The sequence below is a fragment of the Prionailurus viverrinus genome, chromosome E1 (assembly GCF_022837055.1).
Source record: "Prionailurus viverrinus isolate Anna chromosome E1, UM_Priviv_1.0, whole genome shotgun sequence".
In the NCBI taxonomy this organism is placed as follows: Eukaryota; Metazoa; Chordata; class Mammalia; order Carnivora; family Felidae; genus Prionailurus; species Prionailurus viverrinus.
The window spans coordinates 52,789,549-52,816,579 of record NC_062574.1 but is presented as its reverse complement, the minus strand read 5'-3'; the positions used below and the strand labels follow the sequence as shown (position 1 = coordinate 52,816,579).

Here is a 27,031-nt window from a genome sequence, read left to right as displayed (position 1 = left end):
GCCGGCACGTGTTTCTCCGCCGCCCAGGCCCGCCTCCCTCCGCTCAGGCCCCGCCCCCGACGCGGTCTCCGCCCCCTCGCACGTGACGCACTCGGTGCTCCCTCACCGCCCTGGCCCGGCCCAGGTGGATGCGCTCGGCGCTCCGCGGCTCCCTGACTGCGCACGCACGCACGTCCGCCCCTCGCTTCCGGCGCGGTGGCCTCCGCGGGGCAGACGGGACCTCAGCGCCCGGCCTCCCCGAGGACATGCGGCGCTGAGGAGCGGCGGACCCTTCGCGGCGGCGCCATGAACCTCCTGCCGTGTAACCCTCACGGCAACGGGCTGCTCTACGCCGGCTTCAACCAGGACCACGGTGAGGGCGCCCCTGCGCGCGCCCGGGCCCCGACCCGGCCTCTTCCCGGAGTCCCCGGATCGGGCCGGCCCCTCCCCCACGCTCCTCACCCGGCCAGGTCCCTTCCCGACGACCCCCCCCCCCGACTCAGCCGGGCCCCTCCCCCGAGGCCCCCCCCCCCCCGTCCGGGCCCAACCGGCCCTCCCCGAACACCGGCCAGCTCGGCACGTTCCCACCCCGGACGCTCCTCACCGGGTCTGACCCCTCCCCCGACACCCTCCGACCCGGCCGGTCCCCTTCCCTCACGTCCACACCCTCGCCCCCCTTGACCTGGCCTCCCCTGAAGTCCCCGTCCCCACTGGCCCCCTCCCCCAGGCGGCACCCCGGGCGGGGGGGGGTGTCGCTCCCCTCCGGACTTCCGTGGAGCTCCGGGCGGCGGCCGCACCCACTCGCTCGGGGCCCTGCGGGCTCCCACCGGCTTCGGCTACCCGGGGCTTTTCTCACGGCGCACACTGGGGTCTGCTTCGGAACTCCGCGCTCTTTCCCGCACTCGTTTAGGGTCTCCACGTAAGCGGTGGTGGCTTGACAACGCCTGCTTTCTTGTCCGCTGCGGGCTTGGGCCTCCCGACGATTCTCGCGGCCCAGCGGCCCGGTCGGGCTGAGGTCGCCCTCGCCTTTCCGGTCCGATTACCGGGAGCGTGCCCGTGAGCTACCCCGGCGTGTCTTGCCGAGTGAAATCAAAGGACTTGGTTGTCGGGGAAGCCTGGGGGGGGGGGGGGGAGGACGCGCTTTCCTCCCGGTTTTGAGTCCCGCTGAGGCCCCCTGGGTGGTTTAAGCCAGCCCTGCAGCCGCGTCCGGGAAGGCCCGTAGGGTGCGGGCGGGAGGGGCGGGGAGGAACTCGGCTCCGCGGAGCTGCCCCCGCTGCGGAGCCAGGGTTTTGCCTCCGGGAGGAGCCGGGTGACAGCGGCCGCCCGGGGACACGCTCCCGAGGGCTTTTGCGTGGCAGCTTCGCAAGTTTTGTGTCTGAGGGGAACCCGAGAAAGTGCCGTAGGCCCCGTTTTTGGGAAACTCGATTTCAGTAGTCGGTGCTGCCTCGCTGCGGCCGGCGCGTGTTTACCTTGCGCCCCCGCCCTGCCCGGCGCTGAGGGTCAGGTCCGACCTGTCCACAGGTGTCGACTGTGGTGTCACAGGTGGGCGGTGGGAGTAGGCCCGAGATGTGTGTGGGAGGAGGGCGAGCTTGGTTGCGGCCTCTGAGCTTGTCGAGGGGTTCTTGGTGGTGGTGGCGGGGGTTGGTGGGAATCCGGCCTGTGAGCTCTGGAGGGGTTCTTGGTGGGGGGGGGAGCCGGTCTCTGAGCTCGTGGAGGGGCTTCTTGGTGGGGGGAGCCGGTCTCTGAGCTCGTGGAGGGGCTCTTGGGGGGAGCTGGCCTGTGAGCTTGTGGAGGGGTTCTTGGAGGGGGAGAGCCGGTATCTGAGCTCGTGGAGGGGGTTCTTGGGGGGAGCTGGCCTGTGAGCTCGTGGAGGGGGTTCTTGGTGGGGGGAGCCGGTCTCTGAGCTCGTGGAGGGGCTTTTGGGGGGAGCTGGCCTGTGAGCTTGTGGAGGGGTTCTTGGAGGGGGGGAGCCGGTATCTGAGCTCGTGGAGGGGGTTCTTGGTGGGGGGAGCCGGTCTCTGAGCTCGTGGAGGGGCTCTTGGGGGGAGCTGGCCTGTGAGCTTGTGGAGGGGTTCTTGGAGGGGGGGAGCCGGTATCTGAGCTCGTGGAGGGGTTTCTTGGGGGGAGCTGGCCTGTGAGCTCGTGGAGGGGGTTCTTGGTGGGGGGAGCCGGTCTCTGAGCTCGTGGAGGGGCTTTTGGGGGGAGCTGGCCTGTGAGCTTGTGGAGGGGTTCTTGGAGGGGGGGAGCCGGTATCTGAGCTCGTGGAGGGGGTTCTTGGTGGGGGGAGCCGGTCTCTGAGCTCGTGGAGGGGCTCTTGGGGGGAGCTGGCCTGTGAGCTTGTGGAGGGGTTCTTGGAGGGGGGGAGCCGGTATCTGAGCTCATGGAGGGGGTTTTTGGTGGGGGGAGCCGGTCTCTGAGCTCCTGGAGGGGTTCTTGGCGGGGGGAGCAGGCTCTGAGCTCGTGGAGGGGTTCTTGGGGGGAGCTGGCCTGTGAGCTTGTGGAGGGGTTCTTGGTGGGGGGAGCTGGTTCTGAGCTCATGGAGGGGCTCTGGGGGGGAGCTGGCCTGTGAGCTTGTGGAGGGGTTCTTGGTGGGGGGGGAGCCAGTATCTGAGCTCGTGGAGGGGGTTCTTGGTGGGGGGAGCCGGTCTCTGAGCTCGTGGAGGGGTTCTTGGCGGGGGGAGCAGGCTCTGAGCTCGTGGAGGGGTTCTTGGGGGGAGTTGGCCTGTGAGCTTGTGGAGGGGTTCTTGGTGGGGGGGAGCCAGTCTCTGAGCTCGTGGAGGGGCTCTTGGGGGGAGCTGGCCTGTGAGCTTGTGGAGGGGTTCTTGGAGGGGGGGAGCCGGTATCTGAGCTCGTGGAGGGGGTTTTTGGTGGGGGGAGCCGGTCTCTGAGCTCCTGGAGGGGTTCTTGGTGGGGGGAGCAGGCTCTGAGCTCGTGGAGGGGTTCTTGGGGGGAGCTGGCCTGTGAGCTTGTGGAGGGGTTCTTGGAGGGGGGGAGCCGGTATCTGAGCTCGTGGAGGGGGTTTTTGGTGGGGGGAGCCGGTCTCTGAGCTCCTGGAGGGGTTCTTGGTGGGGGGAGCAGGCTCTGAGCTCGTGGAGGGGTTCTTGGGGGGAGCTGGCCTGTGAGCTTGTGGAGGGGTTCTTGGTGGGGGGGAGCTGGCCTGTGAGCTCGTGGAGGGGGTTTTGGAGGGGGGGCGGCCTGTGAGCTCGTGGAGGAGTTCTTGGTGGGGGGAGCCGGCTCTGAGCTCGTGGAGGGGTTCTTGAGGGGGGGAGCCGGCCTGTGAGCTTGTGGAGGGGTTCTTGGTGGGGGGAGCTGGCTCTGAGCTCATGGAGAGGTTCTTGGGGGGAGCTGGCCTGTGAGCTTGTGGAGGGGTTCTTGGTGGGGGGAGCAGGCTCTGAGCTTCTGGAGGGGTTCTTAGGGGGAGCTGACCTGTGAGCTCGTGGGGGGATTCTTGGGGGGGAGCCGGCCAGTGAGCTTGTGGAGGGGTTCTTGGTGGGGGGGAGCCGGTATCTGAGCTCGTGAAGGGGGTTCTTGGGGGGGGGGGAGCCGGTCTCTGAGCTCGTGGAGGGGTTTTTTTGGTGGAGGGGGGGAGCAGGCTCTGAGCTCCTGGAGGGGTTCTTGGGATGGGAGCTGGCCTGTGAGCTCGTGGAGGGGTTCTTTGGTGGGGGGGGGGCTGGTATCTGAGCTCGTGGAGGGTTTTTTTTGGGGAGGAGCCAGCCTCTGAGCTCATGGAGGGGTTCTTGAGGGGGGAGCTGGCTCTGAGCTCGTGGAGGGGTTCTTGGAGGAGGTGGCAGGTGGATGGTGGGGGCGTGTGTGCTGTGGGCTGAGTGCTGGTTTCCAGCGGGCAGGACTGCGCGGATTGTGGAAGAACGTGTTCCTGAGGAACGAGGCGTGAGTTTGCGGTCAGGTGTCGGACGTTGGACAGTTATGTGGCTGGACGCTTTGGGGTTTGATTACCAGACGAGGCCAGTAGGGTTTTAATGGGTTTGGATAACCACCGAGAGCTCTGTACGGAATTAACAGTGATACAACTCTTCAAAACCGTCTGCAGTGGAAAGAGTTGGTCCTCCAGTAGTGAGGGAGGGGAGAGGTAACTGTAAACACTTGTGCCGCGCCTTTCCTGTTTACAGAAGCAAGAAGGCTGGGTGACTTGAGGTCATTTAGTGCAAGAGGATCGTTCTTGCCCACTTGCCTTGCTGTGGGGTGAGGAGTTTGTGTGTTACGTTTCAGCATAGTAATTGAGACTCATGATACTGACTATTTAAGAAACCAGTGAAGTTTATAGTATTTTTATAAAGATTTCATCAAAGTTTTTTTAACGTTTATTTATTTTTGAGAGAGAGATCGCGCGTGCACAAGAGGCAGAAAGAGGGAGACCGGGGATCCTAAGCAGGCTCTGCAGTGAGAGAGCAGAGCCAATGTGGGGCTGGAGCTCACCAACCATGAGATCATAACCGGAGCCAAAAAAGTCACTTAACTAACTCAGCCACCCAAGTGCCCCAAAGATTGTTTTTAAAATACAATTGTGGCTCTTAAAAGGATCTATTTCAGTTGCCTAAAAAATACCCTTTTGTAAACCCAGCTCATTTCATTGTAACAGTTTGTAAGTAAAGTTAGTGTTTTTGAAGAAAATAAAAGCCTTACACTTAAACTTCTGGTTATCTTCGGATTAATTCTCTATGATATAAATTTATGCCAGATAATTGAGTTTATTACATTGTTTTTACTTACGCTGGTTTTTAACTTTTGAATAGCTTAAAAAAATTTTTTTAATCTATGTTTGTTTTTGAGAGACAGAATGTGAACGGGGGGGGCAGAGAGAGGGGGAGACACAGAATCCGAAACAGGCTCCGAGCTGTCATCACAGAGCCCGATGGGGGGCTCGAACCTACAAACTGTGAGATCATGACCTGAGCTGAAGTTGGATGTTTAACCAACTGAGCACCCCCCGCGCCCCTGAGTATTTTTGTTTCAATATCTATCTTTTTAATGTTTATTTGCTTATTTATTAATGTTTATTTTATTTTAGAGAGAGAGAGAGAGGGAGACTGAGCGAGCAGGAGAGAAGCAGACACAGAATCCGAAGCAGGCTCCAGGCTCTGAGCTGTCAGCACAGAGCCCAGTGCGGGGCTCCAACCCATGAACTGTGAGATCATGACCTGAGCCGAAGTCAGGCGCTCAACTGACTGAGCCACCCAGGCGCCCCTACGTTTATTTATTTATTTAGAGCGAGAATACCAAGCAGGCTCTGTACTGCCAGTTCAGAGCTTGATGTGGGGCTCGATCTCATGAACTGCGAAATCTTGACCTGAACCAAAATCAAGAGTGGGTCATCCAACCGATTGAACCACCCAGGCGCCCCCACGATTTTTTTTTAAAGTTTATGTATTTTGAGGGACGGAGGGAGAGAGAGAGAGTAAGCGAGCTCAAATACAAATGGGGGAGGGGCAGAAGGAGAGAGAATCCCAAGCAAGCTCTGCAATGTCAGCACAGAGCCGTATAAGGGCTGGAACCCCGGGTGGTGACCTTAGCCGAAACTAAGAGTCCGACCCTTAACCGACTGATCCGTACAGTTACCCCTAATTTTCATTAAGCATTTTAAACTCTCATTGCAACTTTTGGCTTAGAAATCATTATTTAATTTTCTTATGTGAAATATAGTTGACACACAGTGTTACATTCATTTCAGGTGAACAAGAAAACATTTTTAAATGGGCATTCATGATTTTAAATATTCGAACTTCTAAAGATAATTTGCACTGTGTTCTTCAAGACTCTTAAGTGTCGAGATGTACATTTCTTTAAGTTGGCTGGCTATTTTTCTCTCTATTCCTTTGGGAAACACAAATGTTTGAGTATGTACCCTTGTCTACATATAGCACTTGCTTCTGCCTGGACCTAGACCTGAGGCCACAGATTGACTTCCTTGGGCTACTTCACTGTGGTTACAGGAAATAGGGGTGTGTTTGCATGTGGGCTGTACGTAAGTAGTCTGTGCAGACACACCTCCGAGACATTACAGGTTTGGTCCCAGACCACCGCAGTAGAGGGACTGTTACAATAAAGTGAGTCAGATGAATGTTTGATTTCCTAGTGCTTCTAAAAGTTATGTTGACACCATATTGTAGTCTGTTCAGCGTGCAGTAGCATTATGTCTTAAAAAACCGACGTACATGCCTTAATTCAAAAGTCTTTCACTGCTAAAAAATGCTAGCCATCATCTGAGTTTTGGTGATTTGTAATCACTGGTCACAGGTCACCATCACAAATACAATAATGGAAAAGTTCAAAATATTGCTAGAATTAGTAGAATGTGAAACTGAGACCTGAGCCAGCAAAGGTTGTGGAAAAATGGTGCTGACAGACTTGCTTGAGGCACGGTCACCACAGATCTTGGATTTGTGAGAAACGTAATGTCTGTGCAGCAAAATGAAACAAGGCGCGCCTGTCTATAGAAGAATGCCCTTCAGGGATCCCGACGCCCTGTTTCTGCACCACTAGAGCTAACCCAAGGGTGTGTGGGGTCACCAGCTGTTGGGCTGGTGGTTCCTCTCTGGGAAAGAGGCCTATGAAGACAGCAAGGATGATGCCTGGCCTTCTCAGAGAGGGTTTCCAACTTTTGGTGTTTGGAATACTTTTCCTTCTAACTTTTTACTGAAGTATGCCATACTTACAGAAAAGTGCACGTACCCTGTCTTCACCTGATGACTTTCCAAACTGAACCTAGCACCCAGGTTAAGAAACTGAACATACCTGAACATAATTGGACCATTAACGCCTGGCCATCCTTCCAGCCACTGTCTCAGTCTAACTTCCAGCCACTTAGATTAGTTTTGTCTCTGTACATCATTCTTGCTGATTTGTTTAAAAACACTTTTTTTAACGTTTGTTTATTTTTGGGGGAGAGAGGGGCAGTGCAAGCGGGGAAGGGGCAGAGAGAGAGAGAGAGAGAGGGAGACACACAATCTGAAGCAGCTCCAGACTCTGAGCTGTCAGCACAGAGCCCGACGCAGGGCTCAAACATATGAGTCGGGAGATCATGACCTGAGCCAAAGTCGGATGCTTAAGCGACTAAGCCACCCAAACTCCCCTTATTCCTGACTTTTTTTTATTCAACATGATGTTTGTGAGATATTTTCCACATTGCTGCGTATCGCTATAGGTCATTCTCATTGATGCATAGTGTTTTTGTGTGTGTGAATATATCACGGTTAATTCAGTCCACCATTGAGGGGGGCATTTAGGTAGGTTCCCAGCTTCTGGCTATTAATGGTGTATGATCGCACTGCTGTGAACAGTCGAATGCATGCCTTTGGTGAACATATGTTGTCATTTCTGCAAGGTATATCCGCCAAGGAGCAGAGTTGACGACTGTAGTACCTGGCGCAAACAGCTTTCCCGAGCGGTTCTGCTGGTTTGCCGTCCACCAGGTTGAGAGTTCCCATGCCCTTACACCCACTTACTACTTGGTGTTTTCTACCACGTTGGCTGTTTTAGTTGGTGTTAATTGCACCATTAACAACCTGGTGTGTGATCTGGACTCACAGTGACCTTGACAGGATTTTAAGGGTTCAGCTTGTCTACAGGTGGGAGGAGGTCGTGGGAGACCTCAGGCCACCTTCTGGAAGTCCACGCCCCTGCTCCAGTCTGGAGTGTCCGCGCTTGCTGGGATTCCCGCTTGCAGCTGTCCTCCGGGAGGCGTGGACTTTATTGTTCTGTCCTCGCCTCTCCAGGTCGACAGCACCGGAGACAGGTGTGCAGGATGGGGAGGCCAGCGGTGAGTATTAGTTAGCGAGAGGCAGGTGTTGGAAATGTGCCGTGGCGGCAGCTGGCCGACTTGTCATGGAACCAGGAGTTCAGGCGGAGCTGGCCTTCGGGAAGAAAGCCCTGCAGCGGGACGTTGGAGGGACTCCGGAGGCTCTTTATCGAGTGAGATGAGAGACTGGAAACGTGCTAGGTTGTGCACGTCGTGTGTGTGCGCACGGCCCTGAGGAAGATAGCTGTGGCGTGTGCAGACTGCGCCCGTGAGGTCAGAGCATCTGTGGGAGCTCTTAGGAACGGCTGCTCTCTTTGGACCCCTTGCTTTTGCCGGTTCGGTCCCAGTCCCAGGGCGCTTAGCTGGGACCCCTTTGAGATGATTAATCGGCCTTTCTCACACTTCAGGATGCTTTGCGTGTGGGATGGAAAACGGATTCCGGGTCTATAACACTGATCCACTGAAAGAAAAAGAGAAGCAAGGTAAGGAGTGACTGACATTTCCTGGTTTCTCCTGTTTTCTAACCAAAGAATCGACATGTCTCCTTACCGATGGGGGAGGGGCTGGTTTGGGAGGTAGCTAGGAGGTTCTTGGCCCTGCGTCAGCCTGGATGGGGCTGTCCTCTTCTTTCTTCAAGTTGCCACTAGTGCCCAGCTCTGTGGGGCCAGGATCCAGCGGTGATGCACCGGGTGTGGCCCGACGCTGGTTTCTCTGGCGAATGTGAACTTTGAAACTCGTGTGTGTCTGCCCTGTCTTCAGTCCTTGCTGGCTGTCCTGACGAGCACAGTGTGCTTGATGCAGGCTGTCTTCACTCGTCCTGCTGAGCGTAAAATTGCAGACAGCTCACACGATGGTTGGATTCAGCACATGGGGTGCCCAACTCTTTATTTTTAAAATTTATTTTATTTTTTAAAATGTTTATTTTTGAGAGAGAGAGAGACAGCGCAAGCAGAGGAGGGGCAGAGAGAGAGGGAGACACAGAATCCAAAGCAGGCTCCCGGCTCTGAGCTGTCAGCTCAGCCTGATGTGGGGCTCGAACCCACAACCCGTGAGATCATGACCTGAGCTGAAGTGTGGCACTTAACCGACTGAGCCACCCAGGCGTCCCGATGCCTAACTGTTGATAAGTGACCACTGAGGAAATATTATCTGTAGCAACAAATTATAGTTGCTTCTGTTTACTTATTTCAGTGCCTTAAATTCTGTTTTTGTGGAATACAAGTTTTCAGAAGCTTCTAAGTGAACTTAAATAGAATCAGGACTTCTATTGGTAATATTAAGATAATGGCCTTTTTACTGTTTGACAGGAAAAAATGTTAATTTTACAGGTAGAGTTTTTTTTCAGTTTTTCTTCCCCCAGTGTATTTTTCTTAAGCTTTTGGTGTCTCCTGGTCTTTACTTGCTGGGAGAATCAAGCACTGCCGACAGATGAACAAATCTCGGACAAATCATAGAAAATGAGAAACGTCCCTTTTTTTCCCTGCAGTTGGGGTTTTGGTTTTCGTTCATTGCAGATGCTAGATTTTTTGCCGCTAGAACTGTTTCTTATTTGTAAGAGGAAGTTCCTGTATCCTGGTGCTCCACGAGATAGCCCCCCTTCCATTTTCACAACTAATAACCCAACACCAAGGATTTCCAGAAATCTTTCCGGCAATGGAATCCCTTTGTCAAGTACAGTCTTTGTACGACTACGCTGCCATGTAAGACAGTAAGTGGTGCTTTATTGTCTAGGAGTTCATTTTATAAGTGGAGGTCTATGACTTTAATTTATTAGAGAAAGACAGTGTGGCTGGTAGGTAAGGGCTTAGATACCGGACCCTCCTTGTTGAGGTGGAATCTGGCTCTGCCCCCCTTACTAGGCGGCTGTGTGGCCTTGGGCAGGTGCCTCACCTTCTCCTGGCTTCACTTTCTTTGTGTGAAATTAAGGTGGTAACTGTCTACTTTCTAAGGTTATTGTGAAGATCACTGAATTACAAGGCTTAAGATGCACAGAGGAGTGCCTCGCACACATATTTATTGCTGTGTAAGCTTGTGCTCATAATTTCTCAGCCCAGCAGTAGTGAGCTCTTAGAGAATGAATCCGCAAGAGGTCCAGGCCGGTGATGGGAGTCTCCTGGCAGCCTTCTAAGTCTCTGACTTTTACTTACTTTTGGTTGCTTAGTGAATTAAGACAACTCTCCTTTGTATGGATAAATAGTTACAAAGTACTTTGAAGCAGTTTGACTTGCACATCTCAGGATACTTTTTACTTAGAGTGACCCAGAAACTTGGAGTTCAAAGTTTCAAAGTTGAATCATTAGCAGTATATTGACAGCTGTCTCCTAGTTGCTGAAACTTTTATAACAGATTCAGGATTTCTTATAAAAAGGTAGACAGGAACTATCTAAGAGTCTGAGTTCTAGAAGGGTTTGCTGTTGTTGTTCGTGCTGATGGCATGTATCATTCCCTCTTGCTGCTCTGCTGAACTATGGGACAGCTTTTGGACGGTGCATCTTATTTATTTATTTATTTATTTATTTATTTATTTATTTATTTATTTAAAAAAACTTTTTTGGGGTGCCTGGGTGGCTCAGGCGGTTGAGCGTCCGACTTCGGCTCAGGTCATGATCTCACAGTCTGTGAGTTCAAGCCCTGCATCCGGCTCCATGCTGACAGCTCAGAGCCTGGAGCCTGTTTTGGATTCTGTGTCTCCCTCTCTCTGACCCTCCCCCGTTCATGCTCTTGTCTCTGTCTCAAAAATAAATAAAACGTTAATAAAAAATTAAAAAAAACTTTTTTAGCGTTTATTTATTATTAAGAGAGACAGCATGAGCATGGGAGGGGCAGAGAGAGGGGGAGACACAGAATCTGAAGCAGGCTCCAGGTTCCGAGCTGTCAGCACAGAGCCCGATGCAGGGCTTGAACCCACAAACTGCAAGATCATGACCTGAGCCAAAGTCAGACACTTAACTGACTGAGCCACCCAGGTGCCCCTATTATTTATTTTTAAGTTTGTTTGTTTTGAGAGAGAGAGAGAGAGTGCAAGCATGAGGGAGAGGCCGAGAGAGGAAGAGAGAAACCCAAGCAGACTCCATGCTGTCAATGCAGAGCCCGATGTGGGGCTCGAACTCACGAACTGTGAGATTATGACCTGAGCTGAAATCAAGAGTCTGATGCTTCACCAACTGAGCCACCCAGGCTCCCCTTCAAGGTGTATTTTAATGAAGCCACCCCACCCCTGTGCACTTGTCGGTTGGTCTGCTGTTACATTTCTGGCAACTTACAACTCAACAGAAAACAGGCTGGACCTTGTTCCTGTTTTATCTTGGTGGTTTCCTTTCCTCAATGAGGAGGAAGGAAGTGTGCCTGCATTTTAGTGGTCACACCCTCCCCCCCCCCCCCCCCCCCCATTGGGGCTGTCGGCCTTACCTCCAGTGTGACTGGCACCGACTAGGTGAGACTGGCCCTGCCCTGGCCCTTCCAGGTGTGCCCACTGCTGGCGGGGACTGGGAGCTTTCCCCTCCCTCCGTCCCTCCCAGGCGTGTGTTGTAGGTGCTGCGTCTCACACCTGGAGTGGCGGGTTTGCGGCTCTGCTTCATTCCAGGAAGGCCGTGGGGCCCCAGGGAGGGTGTTCATAATAATGCTGTGGGGTCCCAGTGTAGGACTCGGATTCACATCTGAGCGTATGCTAGAAAGAAGGTTCAAGAATGATAAATTTGGATAAAACATGGTACCCAGTGAGTGATTTATAGAGACACGGAGTACTAGTGAAAAGTTACCTTCACTATTCATTTGGAAACACAACTGTCCCGCAATGTGGACGTGATGGAACCTGTACAGCTCATGCTTAGCGAGCTTGCACAGTCTGCAAGGTGGGCAGAGGGCTCAGAGGATTTCCCATCTGCAGTGCCGCCCGCTGTTCCCTCCCTGTGACCAGTGTTCACACATGTGATGTTGGCAGCCATAAGTGGGGAAGTAGAGAGGAGACAGAGACCTAGAAAGAACACCACGTGCCTGAGGTGGAGTGCAGGTGAGGGCTGCTTGTGTTTGGGCCCCGTGGGTGGTGGTCAGATGCCTTCCAGTGTCTGGTGCTACGCTGGGGCTGGGGGTACAGTCGTGAATAGGAGTGTGACCCACCAAGTATTTGGGAATAAGAGGTGACCTGTTGTGCACAATTCCCGACGTTACCCAGTCCAGCAGCCTGCCTGACCTGACAGTGTGTTGGGGCCTTAATCCTTGCTTTTGTCTAATGTCACAGAAGTTCACATGGACTTCGTGCTCATGTGGTCACCCCAGCACGTCCCGAGATGAAGGGCCTAGAGGGAAACGGGAGGCACGGGAAGTGGAGGGGGGTGAACCGATTACCATGAGGGGGTGTTAGCAAGTTAGCGTGTAGATTTGCTGAAGGTGTGGAGAAGCAGACCTTTCCATGACCTTGCCTCATAACCTTAACGGTACAGTTTAAGTTGGTAGGATCTTTTTGTAGGGTCATTTAGCCAAATGTGTTCATTTCACATATTTGACTCATTAATTATACCTAAAGGATTTTATCTGAAGGGGAGAAATTAGAAAAAGGACACCAGATGCTTGTATAAATATATTACAGTTAACCCTGAACAACACGGTTAGGGGTGATGACACACACACACTCCACTCCCCCCTATAATCGAAAATTTGTATGTGACTTTTGACCCCCCCCAAAAAACTTAACTGATAATAGTCTACTGTTGACCAGCAGCCTTACTGATAACATAAAGTCAATTTAACACATATTTTGTACATTATACGCATCCTGCACTGTATTCATACAGTAAAGCTAGAGAAAAGAAAATGTTAACTGAGAAGATCGTAAGAAGGGCTCAGTCAGTAGAGCATCCAACTCTTGATCTCATGATCATGAGTTTGATCCCCACATTGGCTGTAGACATCACTTAAATAAATAAAACTTAAGAAAATCATGAGAGAAAATACATTTACAGTATCTGACTGTATTTATAAAAAAAATTTGCATATAAGTGGACCCATGCAGTTCAATCCCATGTTGCTCAGCATCAAGTAGATAGTTCGTCCTTTCTAGGGTTTCTACGAGGCCTTGAACTTTACAAGAGTGAGCTGACGAGCTTAGGAATCATCTTGAAAAGCCATGACTGAGCAGGTAGAAGTTGATCTTGTGTTAACTTCTGACTTTCAGAGGCTCTGATTCCTCACTTGCCCTCTGCTGTGCCCTCACAGTGCCAGGAGCTCCGGTCCTTGCTGACCAGAGTGGAGAGCTGGAGAGAACTGGATGGGCTGGTTGTGTTCTGTAATAGAAACGGTCCAGGGGCGCCTGGGTGGCTCAGTCGGTTGAGCGTCTGACTTCAGCTCAGGTCATGATCTCGCAGTTTGTGAGTTCAGGCCCCGTGTCAGGCTCTGTGCTAACAGCTCAGAACCTGGAGCCTGCTTCGGATTCCATGTCTCCCTCTCTCTCTGTCCCTCCCCCACTAGTGCTCTATCTCTATCAAAAATAAACGTTAAAAAAAAAAAAATGGTCCAGAGTGGGGTTTGCTTCTGTGAGCCCCAGACTCTCAGCAGGTCCCCATCGCCTTCCCTGAGCGAGCGTTGTTCGTCCTCTTCTGTTGTGGAGGAGTTCTGAAAATCCGCTGGCAGTTTCCTCTTCGTGTAATTCACAGACATTTTTGAGCATTTGAGACTTCAGTGGAAGAGGTGTTTAAAGTGGTAAACTGCTTTTGTATGAAAGCAATTAGTGTGTTTTCTTAGAGCTTAAATGTCTTGTTGCCCCTTAAAATACGAGTTTAGACATTTCATACATTTTGGTGCATTGGCTTGTTAGGGTGCTGTGTGCTCCGCACTTAGAGCAGAAGCGTGGCTCATGGGGACCGGCTGCGGAGAGGAGTCCAAAGCCCCCGGCTCGCTCCCTGTCCCCACCAGCCACCCATCTGGTCGCTGACAGCAATCAGAGATCTCTGTACAGACACATACAGTCAGATATGTAAATGCCGACTGCTACATCTGCACCGTTTACTTGTCTCTTTTTAAATTGTAAGATCCACGTACTAACTTGTTTTTACTATCATTTCAGAATTTCTAGAAGGAGGAGTCGGCCATGTTGAAATGTTGTTTCGCTGCAACTATTTAGCCTTAGTCGGTGGTGGGAAAAAGCCAAAATACCCTCCTAACAAAGGTAAAGTGGTTGTGTGCTTCCTAACCATGCCTCACGTGTAGTGATGTCTGGAACTGTCTAGAACATCTTTGTGTTTGTGGCTATGTTTGCTCTTCCCTGGTAGCCTGTGAAGTGTGAAGGACTGGTCGCTAACAAGAATCATCTAGAAAGAGTGAGTCTTGTCTCCGCCACTCCCAGGGGAAGTGTGTGACAAGGGTCACTTGTTCTCATCAACAAAAAGCACATGCTTGTTGATTAACGTCGGCTAAATACGTACGGTCGTGCTGCGCCTCTGGACCCCATTTCGTTCAGAGCATTCAGCTGTGGGTTGGTATCCTGAACGTTACGAGTTCTTTTTAAAGCAAAGTGTAGCAAGGTTATTTTTCCTACAAAGAGCCACTGACTCACAGAAACATTGGTTTTGTTGCCATGTAGAACAAAACCACCTCGGCCCTTTTGCCTCTAGGTTGAAGGGTGTTGTTTCGGTGTGTGTGTGAGTCTGTGTGTGTGTGTGTGTGTGTGCGCGTGTGCACAAAGAAATGGGAGTGTAAAAGTCTGGCTTTCAAGTTTATTTTTGAGAGAGACAGAGACAGAGACAGAGCACAGTGGGGGAGGGGCAGAGAGAGAGGAAGACACAGAATCCGAAGCGGGCTCCGGGCTCCGAGCCGTCAGCATAGGTGACGAGAACCTGACCTGAGCCGAAGTCGGACGTCCAACCGACTGAGCCACCCAGGCACCCTGTGAAATTTTGAGTAAAATTGAAATTTGCTTTTTGTAGAGTGCTGAAGGCATTTTTTTAAAAAGAACTTGGTCTGTTTACGCTTTTGTAAGATTAAGAATTTTTTGTCAATAATGTCAAAATTACTTCCTGAATTTACTCTTAATACTTTCATAGTTACACATTAAGACACATGGTGTTAAAACACGAAGGATGTTTGTGAAACACAGTAAGACAGGACTGGAGCAGACTGGTGGCCACAGTGTGACCGGGAGAGTTCTAGCTGAGACTGCACGGTGCTTGCTGTTCAGGCAGATCAGGGAGGCTTTTTTTGCCTTTTTGAGTCAGGAGCTCGGAGGACGGAAGAAGAACTCCAGAATTAGTGGATGTACCTTTTGCTGTCGCGAACTATATTAAAAGACAGACATGCAAAATCCTGCACAGAACATTTCAGATTTCCGGCACACCAGGAAGGCAGCTCACACCCCTTGGAGGCCGTGGGGAATTGAACGTCAACCCAGGTCTTTGGATTTTTCTCACTGCTCAGGGCGTTGGGTCTGGTCACTTTCCTTTTGTGAGTGAGAAATCAAGCTGCTGGCCCTAGGCCTTTCTCATGCTGTTTCCAGAAATTTTTTTTTTAACTTTGTTTTATTTATTTATTCTTAAATTTTTTTTTTTTTCAACGTTTATTTATTTTTGGGACAGAGAGAGACAGAGCATGAACAGGGGCGGGGCAGAGAGAGAGGGAGACACAGAATCGGAAACAGGCTCCAGGCTCTGAGCCATCAGCCCAGAGCCGGACGCGGGGCTCGAACTCACGGACCGCGAGATCGTGACCTGGCTGAAGTCCGATGCTTAACCGACTGCGCCACCCAGGCGCCCCTTAATTTATTTTTTTAATTTTTTTTAACGTTTATTTATTTTTTTTTGAGACAGAGAGAGACAGTGCATGAACGGGGGAGGGTCAGAGAGAGGGAGACACAGAATCGGAAACAGGCTCCAGGCTCTGAGCCATCAGCCCAGAGCCCGACGCGGGGCTCGAACTCACAGACCGCGAGATCGTGACCTGAGCTGAAGTCGGACGCTTAACCGACTGCGCCACCCAGGCGCCCCTGTTTTATTTATTTATTTTTGATAGCACAAGCAGGGGAGGGGCAGAGAGAGAGAGAGAGAGAGAGAGAGAGAGAGAATGGACCCCAAGCAGGCTCTGCACCGTCAGCACAGAGCCCAATGTGGGGCTCAACCCACGAACCTCGAGATCATAGTCTGAGCCGAAATCAAGAGTCAAACGCTCAACCAATGAAGCCGCTGAGGCACCCTGAGAAATTTCTGAAAATAGAGTTCATGTGGATTTGTGACACCCTTGATGTGGCTCATCTTTGGGTTCTGTCTGGTTTGGGCCAGAGGCTTTTTGGTGTTAGGTTGCAGACCAGGGAAAGTTTACTCTTGACCTGCTTTATGAGTTCAAGAGTAGACATGCCCTTTTCCCAGGAGGCTGTTCTTTCAGTGAGGTGAGTCCATTGACGGAGCTTCTGTCCCACTTAACGTGCTGCTGCTTCCTTGCCCTTTGAGGAGGAGCCCACTGTCAGGATTTGTTAAATGAAGGGATTGACCAATCCAAGATGGTATTTGAAAGGAGTAAGAACAGAAATCTGCTTCAGTTTTGAGTGGTTAGTTTTGTTTTTGTTTTTTTTTTTAAATTTTTTTTAATGTTTATTTATTTTTGAGACAGAGAGAGAGACAGAGCATGAATTGGGGAGGGGCAGAGAGAGAGGGAGACACAGAATCCGAAGCAGGCTCCAGGCTCCGAGCCGTCAGCCCAGAGCCCGACGCGGGGCTCGAACTCACGAACCGTGAGATCGTGACCTGAGCTGAAGTCGGATGCTCAACCGACTGAGCCACCCAGGCGCCCCATTGAATGGTTAGTTTTAACCTCTTCATTAGTGAATAATTTGACGAAAGTTTGGTAGTTCTACGTGTTTTCTCTTGATTTGAAATTGAGGTTACTGAGTCCCTCTGGCAAAACTTCCATGTGAATTCCACCTCCAGGACGCGAGCTGGCCATGGTGTCAGGACCTCGGGGGAACATTCCTTCCCTTCCACTCTTGGCCCGCCCGTGACCTACTGAGAAAGCTTACTTTCCCTCACCTCACACCTTCCTAGACAGCTTTGCAAGAGACCAATGGAGGAGATGGAGACTGTCTGTGTACCCCCACCTCTTCCCCGGCACAGGGCTGGCCGCTCTCTGTCTCCTCAGAGGTCTGGACGTGTCCTTGGCCCTGGGGAAGCAGACGGCTAGTACATCATAAAGCACCGCGGTGTGAGAAGAAGCAGGCACGGTGGGGTGGGGGTGAGAGAAATCCCTGGCCCTGCTTTTTCATCTGTTCAAACTGAAGCCTTTCTTTTCTTGATTCAGGTGTGTGTCTAGCACCTGAGCAGTAACTGTGGGTGGGCTTGCTTTTGGCTCAGTCCAGTGGAACCGAGGGTGGGGGAAGTTCACCTGAAAACTAGGTGCGGTTGGCAGAGGAGGTGTGTGTGCGTGCGTGTCTGTGTGCGTACGTGTACACAAGGGCCGGGGGGGGGGGGGAGATCGGCTGCAGGGGGTGGTGTGGAGCCGGCCGGGTACTGGAAGGGAAGGGGGGGGTGGTGCGTGAACACCCTGCTACCAGAGACAGCGTGGCGAGTGGTGGAGCGCAGGCGTCCGGCCGTGTGTGACCGGGCACCAGGAGAGCGGCACGTCCACCTGCTCGGAGATGAATGAGGGGGAAGGACCCCTTCAGAGTGCCCTCCCTTTATTGGTGTACCCATAAGTTCTCTCTGAAATTTCAGTGATGATCTGGGATGACCTGAAAAAGAAGACTGTTATTGAAATAGAGTTTTCTACAGAAGTCAAAGCAGTCAAACTGCGGCGAGATCGGTAGGTTTGCTAAGTTTTAAAAGTGGATTAGTTGCTTTCTCTGGAAACGTCTAAAATGCTTCATACTGAAGGAAAAAGTGTGTTTAGGAAAACGTCGTCTTCAGATGTGATGATGGTAGTTCATGACCAAAGGACGTAGGGTTATTTGTATTGCTGCAAAGAAGGTGTGAGTTTTATGGGTTTCCAGGGCTGGCATAGAAGCGGTTTGTCAGTGGACAAAGCCAGCAGTCCCCGGTGGTGCTCAGGCCTTCAGAGACCCGTCCCCGTCCAGCATGTTCCCACTGGGAACCAGGGGGAGCCTGGACTTGCCCCCTTCTGAGTCCAGCTTTTCCAAAGGCTGCCTCAGTGAATGTCCCCTTTGAAGGTAAAGGAAAATTGGGTGACTCCCCAGTGAGAAGGTGACGTTGATCTTACCTGTTGGAAGTCGCTTCTCTGAGCTGTTGTCCTCGTGGCCCTCAGGAGAACAGAGAAGTTCTTACTGGAGTTTCATTAATTTGGATCTTAATGTGGTATGATTCATATCCTCAGTGTGGGAGGGCAGAGGTGCTGAACAAAGTGAATGCGATAGCAACTGTCAGACCTGGACTCTTAGGTTTGTGACCTCCAGGAATGTTGGTCTCTAGGGCCCTTTAATAATGCAAATACTGGAGCCAAATAGGGATCTTTCCAACATTTTAAATTGTCAAGACAGATCTAAGAGCGTATAGAGAAATGATTTCTGCCCTGTGATTGCTACTTGGTTCTTACTCTGGGTGAAATATTATCCAAAAATGTCTTTAAATCTCAGAAAGGTCCGTTGGGTAGCCTGCAGCCAGGTAGGAGGCTCTCGTTCGTCAGCGCCTGCCACACCCCTCGGTGCTCACTGGTGACCTCCAAAGATCACACCTGCAAGGGGTTCTGATTCAAGAGGGATACTTTCGTATGTGGTGTTTGTTCTAAGCTTCAAAATGATAAGAACAGAAGTCACAGGATGCTTGAGTTTCACTTTTGGGAATAGGAATCTTGATTGTTTTTTTCTTTCCAGAATTGTGGTTGTTTTGGACTCCATGATTAAGGTGTTTACATTTACACATAATCCCCATCAGTTGCATGTCTTTGAAACCTGCTATAACCCTAAAGGTAAGAAATTCAGAGTCAGCGATGGGAATCGGCTTCTTCACGTTCCATCCAGGTGGACGCAGACCTGTGCTTGGTGCCCTGTCCTCCGGCCGGTCTTTATTTGAGTGGCATTGCTCTGGTGAGATGGGTCCTGAGGCACATCGGGCGAACCCTGACGGACACAGGCTCCTCTTTTTTTCCTTCTTCACCCTTTCCCTCGGTCCACTCCACCTCCTCCTGGAAGGCTCTCCCGGCCACGTGCTCACTCCAGAGACTGGCCTGGTAGGCAGTGCCTCTGAGACCCTCTTGTATCACAGTCATGGGGCAGGGCAGTGGGGGGAGTGGAGGTTGAGGGATTTTTTCACGGTCGTTGCCAGCCATTCAGGAGCTCCTTGGTGGGCCGCGGTTTTGGGGTTTTACTGAGTTCTGAGGGACTTTCTTCCCTCCTTTGTTTTGGAGCAGGGATTGCAGGTGACTGACTTTGCTGTTCGTTATAGCATCTTGATTTCTTTTTAAAATGTTTAGGTTTTTGGGGTGCCTGGGTGGCGCAGTCGGTTAAGCGTCCGACTTCAGCCAGGTCACGATCTCACGGTCTGTGAGTTCGAGCCCCGCGTCAGGCTCTGGGCTGATGGCTCAGAGCCTGGAGCCTGTTTCCGATTCTGTGTCTCCCTCTCTCTCTGCCCCTCCCCCGTTCATGCTCTGTCTCTCTCTGTCCCAAAAATAAATAAACGTTGAAAAAAAAAATTTTTTTTAAATGTTTAGGTTTTTTAAATTCTAGCTTTATTGAGGTCTAATACACGCAAAACTCATTCATTTTTTTTAATGTTTATTTATTTTTGAGAGGGGAGGGTGCGGAGGGAGACAGAGAATTGCAAGCAGGCTCCGCGCTCAGCACAGAGCCTGACATGGGGCTCGATCTCACAAACCAGGGGATCATGACCTGAGACGAAATCAAGAGTCAGGTGCTTAACCGACTGAACCACATGGTCGCCCCTAAAGCTCACTCATTTCAAGTTTATTATTTGGTAATATTTAGTCATTGTAATCACTTGTGTAACTACCACCAGAGTGCAGACAAACCGGTACCGTCACCCAAAAGCTTTTCTTCAGTCGGTCCCCTTGCCCACCTGTCCTTCCAGTTGTGCCTTTTCAGATGCGCTTGGTGTCTTACGGTACTTTTTGGGTTTCTCCATGTGTTCAGTAGATATGCTTGTTTTCCTTGCTAAGTAACATTCCATAGTGTGGACATCCCAGATTGTTTATCCACACCAGTGTGTTGGCTGTTACGGACGGAAGTTGCTGTGAGTGTTCACGTACGAGTCTTTGCGTGGAGGTAGAGTTTTATTTCTCTTGGCTAAATACTGAAGAGCACTGTGGCGCAGTCCGCCGTAGGTACGGTCTGGCTGTGTCTTCTGGTGTCCCCACTGGTGATCCAGGAGAGCTCCAGCTGGAGCAGGCCTTGCCTCGGCACGGCACGTGTCTGTGTCCCTCTTTGTAGCCTGGGGCTGGTAATGGTGTCTCCGGCAGCGTCCTCTACATTTCTCTGAGGACGGTGATGTGGCTTATCGCCATTCTGGTATCTTTTATGAGGGGTCTTCACTTCCTCTCCTCACCTTCTGAGTTGTAGTTCTCTGTACGTTCTAGATAAGGCTCTTTGTTACCACTTCTGCAGATAACTTCAGCTGGTCTGTGGTTTTGTGCAAAACAAAGTTTTCATTTACATGTTCTTCTAGGAACTTTAGATCTTAAGTTATATCTTTAATCCATTTTTTGTGTATGGCATGAGGCACAGGCCCAGATTTGTATTTTTCGATGTGAATATCCAGTTTCTAGTGCCATTTGTTAAGACGACTTTTTTTTTGTTACTCACGTAAGTGTAAGATTTTTCTGGATTCTTTATTCTGTTCCAGTGGTATGTCTTGAAGCCAGTACCATACTGCTTTGATTTCTGCAGCTCTAAAATAATTCTTAAAATTAGGCAGTGTGAGTTTTCCGATTTTGTTCTTGTTTTACAAGAAAATTTGGCTACTCTTTGGCCTTGCTGTTCCTTATAACTTTCAGTATCACCTTTCTTCAGGAAGCCTGCAGAGGCTGTAATTGTGACCACGCGACCCTGCAGGGGGACGTAGGTTGTGGCTGTGACCGCAGTAGATCAGATCAGGCTCTCTCCGTCTGTCAGACCTTTGGTTTTCTTTTACGTCGTGTTGCAGTGTCTCATACAGGCACTGTTAAACTTATCCCCAAGTTTTTTGGTTGTTTTATGCAATTGTTAATGGAGGTTTTAGATTTCACAGTTTTGCATTGTCGGTAGCTGGCACCACGGAAGACAGACATTTGACAGAGTTTATTCAAGAACATGTTCAGCAGATGTTTCCAGTTAAGAGGCGGCCTCGCAGGGGTTAGCTTTGTCTTCTGATACCCTTTACAGTGAAAAGATTTTGTGATTCTGATATAAATGGAAACCCATAGAGAAGTCTTACTGTTTTTTCTTGAGAGCTACAGGGCAGAGAGCAAGTTTTCTTTGGGGAAAGTGGTGGCTTTTAGAGTCATGAGTCCCTGATGGGTTTTCTCCGTCTCCGATCAGGCCTCTGCGTCCTGTGCCCCAACAGTAACAACTCCCTCCTGGCCTTCCCGGGCACCCACACGGGCCACGTGCAGCTCGTGGACCTGGCCAGCACCGAGAAGCCGCCCGTGGACATTCCTGCCCACGAGGGCGTCCTGAGCTGCATTGCGCTCAACCTGCAGGGAACAAGAATTGCAACCGCATCTGAGAAAGTAAGCGTGTGTCCCTTCCTTGATGGAGCCGAGTGCCTGCCGCAGCGGCCCTTGCATTCCGGGGACCTGACTTGTGGGCCCCGCCGAAAATTGGCCCTTCCCTGTGGGTTCTCGGCCATCTTCTCTCAGGAATCACGTTGCAGTTGAAAAGCCTTTTACCTGGTGAAGCCTCCTCTGTTTGGCAGCAGTTAGCGTTAGTTTTTCCAGCTGGCCACGGGAGTCCTGGTGAGGGTGGCATCTCTAGGCACAGAACTGACCGCTCCAGGAGCAGGTCAGCCTGGCTGTGGCAGTCGCTTAGGCATCTGCCAGGGCGGGAGATGCGGGGGGTTAGTGGAGGGCTGGTGCCCAGGGGGCTGGCTCCTACCCGGTGCTCTCGGGCTGGACAGCTACCAACGAATTCTCCAGCAGGACAGAGGGAGCCGGTTGAGTTTTACATGTGGGGGGGTTTGGGAAGGGCTTGTATGGGCTGATGGGTTTGTGAGTATGATACTCGTCTCAAAAAACTAAAAAGTTGTGAATGACAATAAAACGCTTCGCTGTTTTTCAAAGGGGACCCTTATAAGAATATTTGATACTTCATCAGGGCATTTGATCCAGGAACTGCGAAGAGGATCCCAAGCAGCTAATATTTATTGGTAAGAAGGGCCATCACTGCCCGGGGTTGACCTCATCGATACGGGGCCTGTGTGGCTTGAGGGAGTCAGGACTAAAGCCCATCACTGCTCCGGCTTCTCTCTAGGATAAGCTGTGGTCTTTTAAGGCAAACACCGGAGCCCTTGTTAGCTCCCCTGTAGTCACTCGGGCGCCCTGTGGTGTTGGTGGCACTGCGGTGGCAGTCCCCCGCGTGGGTGGTTCTTTCTTTGCATTTGTGGCCTTGGCAGGTGCTGAGCAGCATTCGGGTCTGTGAGATAAACATGGACTTCTTACATGAACTCAGGGCATGTGTCCATGCAGCCCCGCGGTGGCGGGCCCTCCTGTCTGCTCTCACGGCCCTTCCAGCCGGGGGGGGAGGCGGGGGGGGTGCCTCAGGGTGGGTTTACGGGAAGCCCCTTCCCCTCCCTGGCACCCAAGGAGGGGCCCAGCTGTGGCACGCTGGGTGGTCCCACGGAGAGCACCGGGGCGGGGGTGGCGGGTGGGGGTGCTGGTGCTTCACATTGCTCTCCGGAATTCATTCCGGAAGGCTCAAGGCACCAGCTCGCGTGCTGTGGTGCTGTGGTTGGGGCCGGGCTCCGCTGCATCCACACGAAACCAGAGCTTCATCTGATTTCTCTGCAGCATCAACTTCAATCCGGATGCGTCCCTCATCTGCGTGTCCAGTGACCACGGCACAGTGCACATTTTTGCTGCCGAAGATCCAAAAAGGAATAAACAGTCCAGGTAGGTTTCCCAGAGCTGAAAGGACTGGTCCCTCCCTCAGGCCCATTCGGAACGAAGCCCCGATCCACCACCCACCTGACACCCTGAGAGTCAGTGCGGGCCACGTGCACACGGGTACAGCATAGGGCTGTAAGTGCATTTTTCTGGAGGATTTTCTTTTCTCTGGCTTACTTTATTGTGAGAATACAGTAATACACACAACGTACAAATCGTGTTAATTGACTTACTTGTTATCGGTAAGGCTTCTGGTCGCCAGTAGGCTCTGAGTTAAATTTTGTGGGAGTCAGAAGTTATACCCGGGATTCTGACTGCTGGGGGCTGGTGTCCCTAACCCGCTCACTGTTCAAGTGTCCGCAGTACCTGATGCTGAAAGGGACATCGCTGCTTGCTTGTCTTTAGCTGCTTAGTGTGTGACCAGGATCCAGTCACCTTTCCTGTGGTTTAGAACTCGGACCTGCGCCCTGGCGGCTATTGTCACGTTCAGCAAATCCGTTCAGTGGCCGCAGACACCTGCACCTTCTGGTGCTGATGGTTTCCGGGTTTATCTTAAGCCGTTGGGAAGCGCTTAGTTTTTTCATGCGAGAAGTAAAACTAAAAGGAAAAGTAGAATTTAAAGTGTCTGGGTTCGGGCTGTATGGGAGCCATGTTTCACCTTCGTCATGGAAACAAAACTGCCTTTTCTCTCCTCCCTTTTCTGTGTCCCCTCACCTCCTAGTCTGGCCTCAGCCAGTTTCCTTCCAAAGTACTTCAGTTCCAAGTGGAGTTTTTCCAAGTTTCAGGTTCCCTCAGGCTCTCCGTGCATCTGTGCCTTTGGAACAGAGCCAAATGCCGTCATCGGTAAGTGGTCCTTCGCGCTGGCTGGCCCGTGCTCGCTCTCCTGGGGCGCAGGGGTCCCACTCAGGGTCTGCACAGCTGTGTAGGGGGACACCAGCCCCCTGCCCTCTAGGGTTTCCCAGGAAGATGTGGGGGCAAGGCTTTCCCCCTCCGCACGTAAGTGGGAAACACAAACCACCCTAGAGCAGGTTGGGTTCCTGGCCACGTGTGTGCTCAGCCAGGAACGGGGTCCCTTGTCGGCCACAGTCACCCTGAGCGGCTGCTCAGAGCAGGGCCGTTCACAGTTCCTCTCAGTGAGGTCTGTTTGCTTTGAACTTGGAGGGAAGAAACACATGAGTAAAACGGTCTCCTTCTGTCTCAGCGATTTGTGCAGACGGCAGCTACTACAAATTCCTATTCAACCCCAAGGGGGAGTGCATCCGGGACGTCTACGCGCAGTTTCTAGAAATGACCGATGACAAGCTGTGACTCTCCGTCAGGAGTGCAATCAACAGCCACGGCCGACCGCCGCCAAAGCGCTGAGTGTGCCCTTCAGACTCCCGGGGCTGGTGCCGGCGGCAGGACTGCCCGGGGACCTTGGTCCTGAAGCCATTCTGTGGTTGTCTGTTTTCCTGAGCAGGGCTTCCCATTTCCAGTATTAAAGAAGGAATAATCATCGAGGCAGCGTAGACACTCACGTGGCTGTGAGCAGCCCGGGCCCGGCTGCTGGCCTGTTTCCTTTAGTTCAGCTGTGATGCTTTCGTGCTTCCGCCGCGCCCCCCGCCTCTTCCCCCCGTGCACCTGGGGGCTCCGTACACACATAGGGACTGGGTTGAGAAAACGGTGGACAAATCGAAATTTGTTTTGGCAACAGATTCCATCATTTTTACTGAGTCTGTAGTGGGGAAATGAGCAACCGTGTAAATGTTAGTTCTTACATTACAACCAGATTTTTCAATAGAGTAATAATACCAGCAGCTTGCCTTAGAAAAGGAGAAGGGGATCCCTTCTCCTGTCTGAACACGAAGAGACACAGCCGTGTTGGAGAACACAGGGTGGGCATCTCCCTGTGAGCCCGCGTCCTGGTCTCCGTGCCTGTCGTGAGCCTGTGGCGTGGCTGTGCGCGTGCTTGTGCCCGCGTCCCTGTCTTTCTGTCGGGATGGAGGCAGGAGCAGCGCACTGTGTGTGCCCTGCGGTCTCCTGAGTGTCCCTCTTGTGTGTCGGGAGCAGTAACGTGTAGACTTTCAGAATCAGTCCCCGAGAAAAGCTTCACGGAATCCGGAGGAGGTGGAGGGAAGCGTTGGGCATCTGGGCAAAGCAGGCCTCGTCTGGGCGGGAGCCGGAGACCCTGGCCGTCGCCTCGGGTCGGTCGGTCGGTCGGTCGTTGGGGAGAGTAGCAGTACACTAATGGGAAGGAAAGGCACGCGGTACCGTTTTCTAACGTGGTAACTAACACAGGTTATGGGCTCTATGTTGTTAGTACTCCCAGAAGTATGTATTTAATTTGCTGAAATTCCCTTTCAAGAAACCTAACTTCACGGTTTTGATTTCAGGTAGCAAACGTCTGCGGGAGCAGCTCTCTGTTCTGCCTGTTCTCTTACTGTCATGTAATCAACTAACTTTGTATGTGGGTTTCAGTGTAAAGTATGCATGTTATACTTTTGTGTGTATTTAATCATGAAATTTAATTTTGCACTTATTTGTAATGTTTCTTTTAAATAAAAGTGACTAATTTTGTCGTACTCTGTATCCGTCAAGGGAAAAGAACTGTATGTTACAAACCCAGAACCATCGTTTTAGAATCGGCCTCCGCTGCCTGTCGCGGGGCGGCCCTGTGTGTGAGCTCCCGCCTGGGGAGCAGAGGGGAAGGGAGGTGTTCATTAGCGGTTTTCATCGTCTGGTAGGCAAGCTGAGCCCACCGTGGCGGTGGCGAGCGGGACCCCCTCTCCGAGAGGCGCCCGCGTCCCGTCGGGTGCCTGGTCAGTGTGGTGTTGACTCGTCTGACGCGCGAGCCCTAACCTTGCGTGGGGGCGAGGGACGCGTCCTGCACACTAGCACAATTACTGGTTTACGTTTTTCCTAGACACGGTCACTCTAGTGTATCCAACTGTACCTGCCACGGTGCACGGAGACGGCTCCCGAGCTGGGGGGAGGCAGCGGAGAGGCCGTACCCCAGACAACCCAGGAATGTTCTGGCATGCCGTGTTAGGGTCCAGTGGGAGATCACAGTCCTGGCTCTGCCACTCCGGGTATGACCTTGCCTCCTCCATACGGTGACACGATAGGGACGTTTGGGCCACGTGTGAGGGAACCCTTGCCAAGGGGGCACCGGAGTTGCAGCCACAGGGCCGTGCTATCCTGCAAGGGGCCCTGGTGTGCCTCCTGGAGTTACCCCTTGGGAGGGTGAAGGCCCCACTTACCCGGGAAATGCCCTGGAAGGCCGAGGCAGCCAGGCGCTGTCCACCCGCCCAGGCCTGTGCTTGTGGCCAATTCGCCCCCCGTGGAGGCTTGGGAGGAGCGGTGTCCCCAGCACAAGCGAGCGGTCAGGTGGACCTTCTGTGGGCTCACGAAGAGAAGCAAATGGCCGTCGCTGTGAAGCTCTGCGTAGAGAGAGCGGGATTCCGTGGGCGGGGGCTACCCCCACCTCCTTCCTTGGCTGAGTCCTGTTGGCCCTTCAGCGTGGGTGTCGGAGGGACACACACACAAAAGTCCTCCCTCCGGGGGCCTCCAGAAGCCCCCACTGGGTGGCCGGGCTGGATAGCTAGTGGTTGGTTGGTCACCAAGTGTCCAGGTCGACACCGAGGGGACAGTTCGTTCCCTCCGTGCCACGGGCTCCTAACGTCTCAGGTGGGGAGAGTCGCCTCGGTGCCCTTCGACCGCCCCCCTCTGCAGGCTCGGCCGTCGTGTTAGGGTGTGGCGTCCTCAGGAGCCCTTGAGTTCCCTGGGCCTGCAGGGTGGCACTGAATACCTGGGGCCCACTCCCCTTCCCGCCGCCACACGTCACCAGCCCTCTGTGGCTCCTGTGACCGGACGTCGTTCAGGTGCCAGACACGGTTTCACAAGATTTGGCCCCCGACCTCTCCTCGGTTCTTTCTGTGACGGGCATCGCACTGATGACAAACTTTGGGAACTTGGGACCAACAAAATTTTGGTCCTCAAAATGGATCAGAAAATGCTTACGATCAAACCAATGGTAAAACAGGAGAGAACGGGGGAGCCTGAAGCTGAAGCGGGAGTGCCCCGGGGTGCCAGCTGCAGAGGCCGCTCTTGGAAAGTGCCCACCTTCTGTGGTGAAGTTCATAGTTGTCAGCATCAAAACGACTGTCCTTCGCTTGCCTGAAGACCTTGGCTTATCGGCCTTGTTTGCGATTATAAACGTTCTGGGAACACAGCCTCGTGCACACGTTTGCCCACTTGTCCACCTACATTTGCCGCTGTCCCTGCTGTGCTTTTGTCGCTGGC

At 52.3% G+C, this 27,031-nt stretch overlaps 1 protein-coding gene across 3 annotated transcripts; it reads left to right on the top strand.

The window, feature by feature from the left end:
* Positions 1-161: 161 nt before the first annotated feature.
* Positions 162-25,311, top strand: WDR45B (WD repeat domain 45B). 3 transcript variants are annotated; one of them, XM_047831715.1, is made up of 10 exons: positions 163-352; positions 8,140-8,214; positions 13,791-13,892; positions 17,419-17,506; positions 18,531-18,625; positions 21,189-21,379; positions 21,929-22,014; positions 22,655-22,756; positions 23,472-23,593; positions 23,952-25,311. In XM_047831715.1, the coding sequence occupies exons 1-10, from the start codon at positions 286-288 to the stop codon at positions 24,056-24,058; spliced, it is 1,035 nt and encodes a 344-aa protein (XP_047687671.1). In that variant the 5' UTR covers positions 163-285; the 3' UTR covers positions 24,059-25,311. The 3 variants fall into 3 exon arrangements, with proteins under 3 accessions (XP_047687673.1, XP_047687671.1, XP_047687672.1); XM_047831716.1 differs by lacking the exon at positions 163-352 and adding an exon at positions 424-898; XM_047831717.1 differs by lacking the exons at positions 17,419-17,506; positions 18,531-18,625 and having other exon boundaries at positions 162-352.
* Positions 25,312-27,031: the final 1,720 nt, after the last annotated feature.

Coding starts and splice junctions, on each gene's coding strand:
- WDR45B (XM_047831715.1), top strand. CDS start 286: ATGAACCTCCTGCCGTGTAACCCTCACGGCAACGGGCTGCTCTACGCC. Junction 353..8,139: donor CGGCTTCAACCAGGACCACG/GTGAGGGCGCCC, acceptor CTCACACTTCAG/GATGCTTTGCGTGTGGGATG. Junction 23,594..23,951: donor AGAGCCAAATGCCGTCATCG/GTAAGTGGTCCT, acceptor CTTCTGTCTCAG/CGATTTGTGCAGACGGCAGC.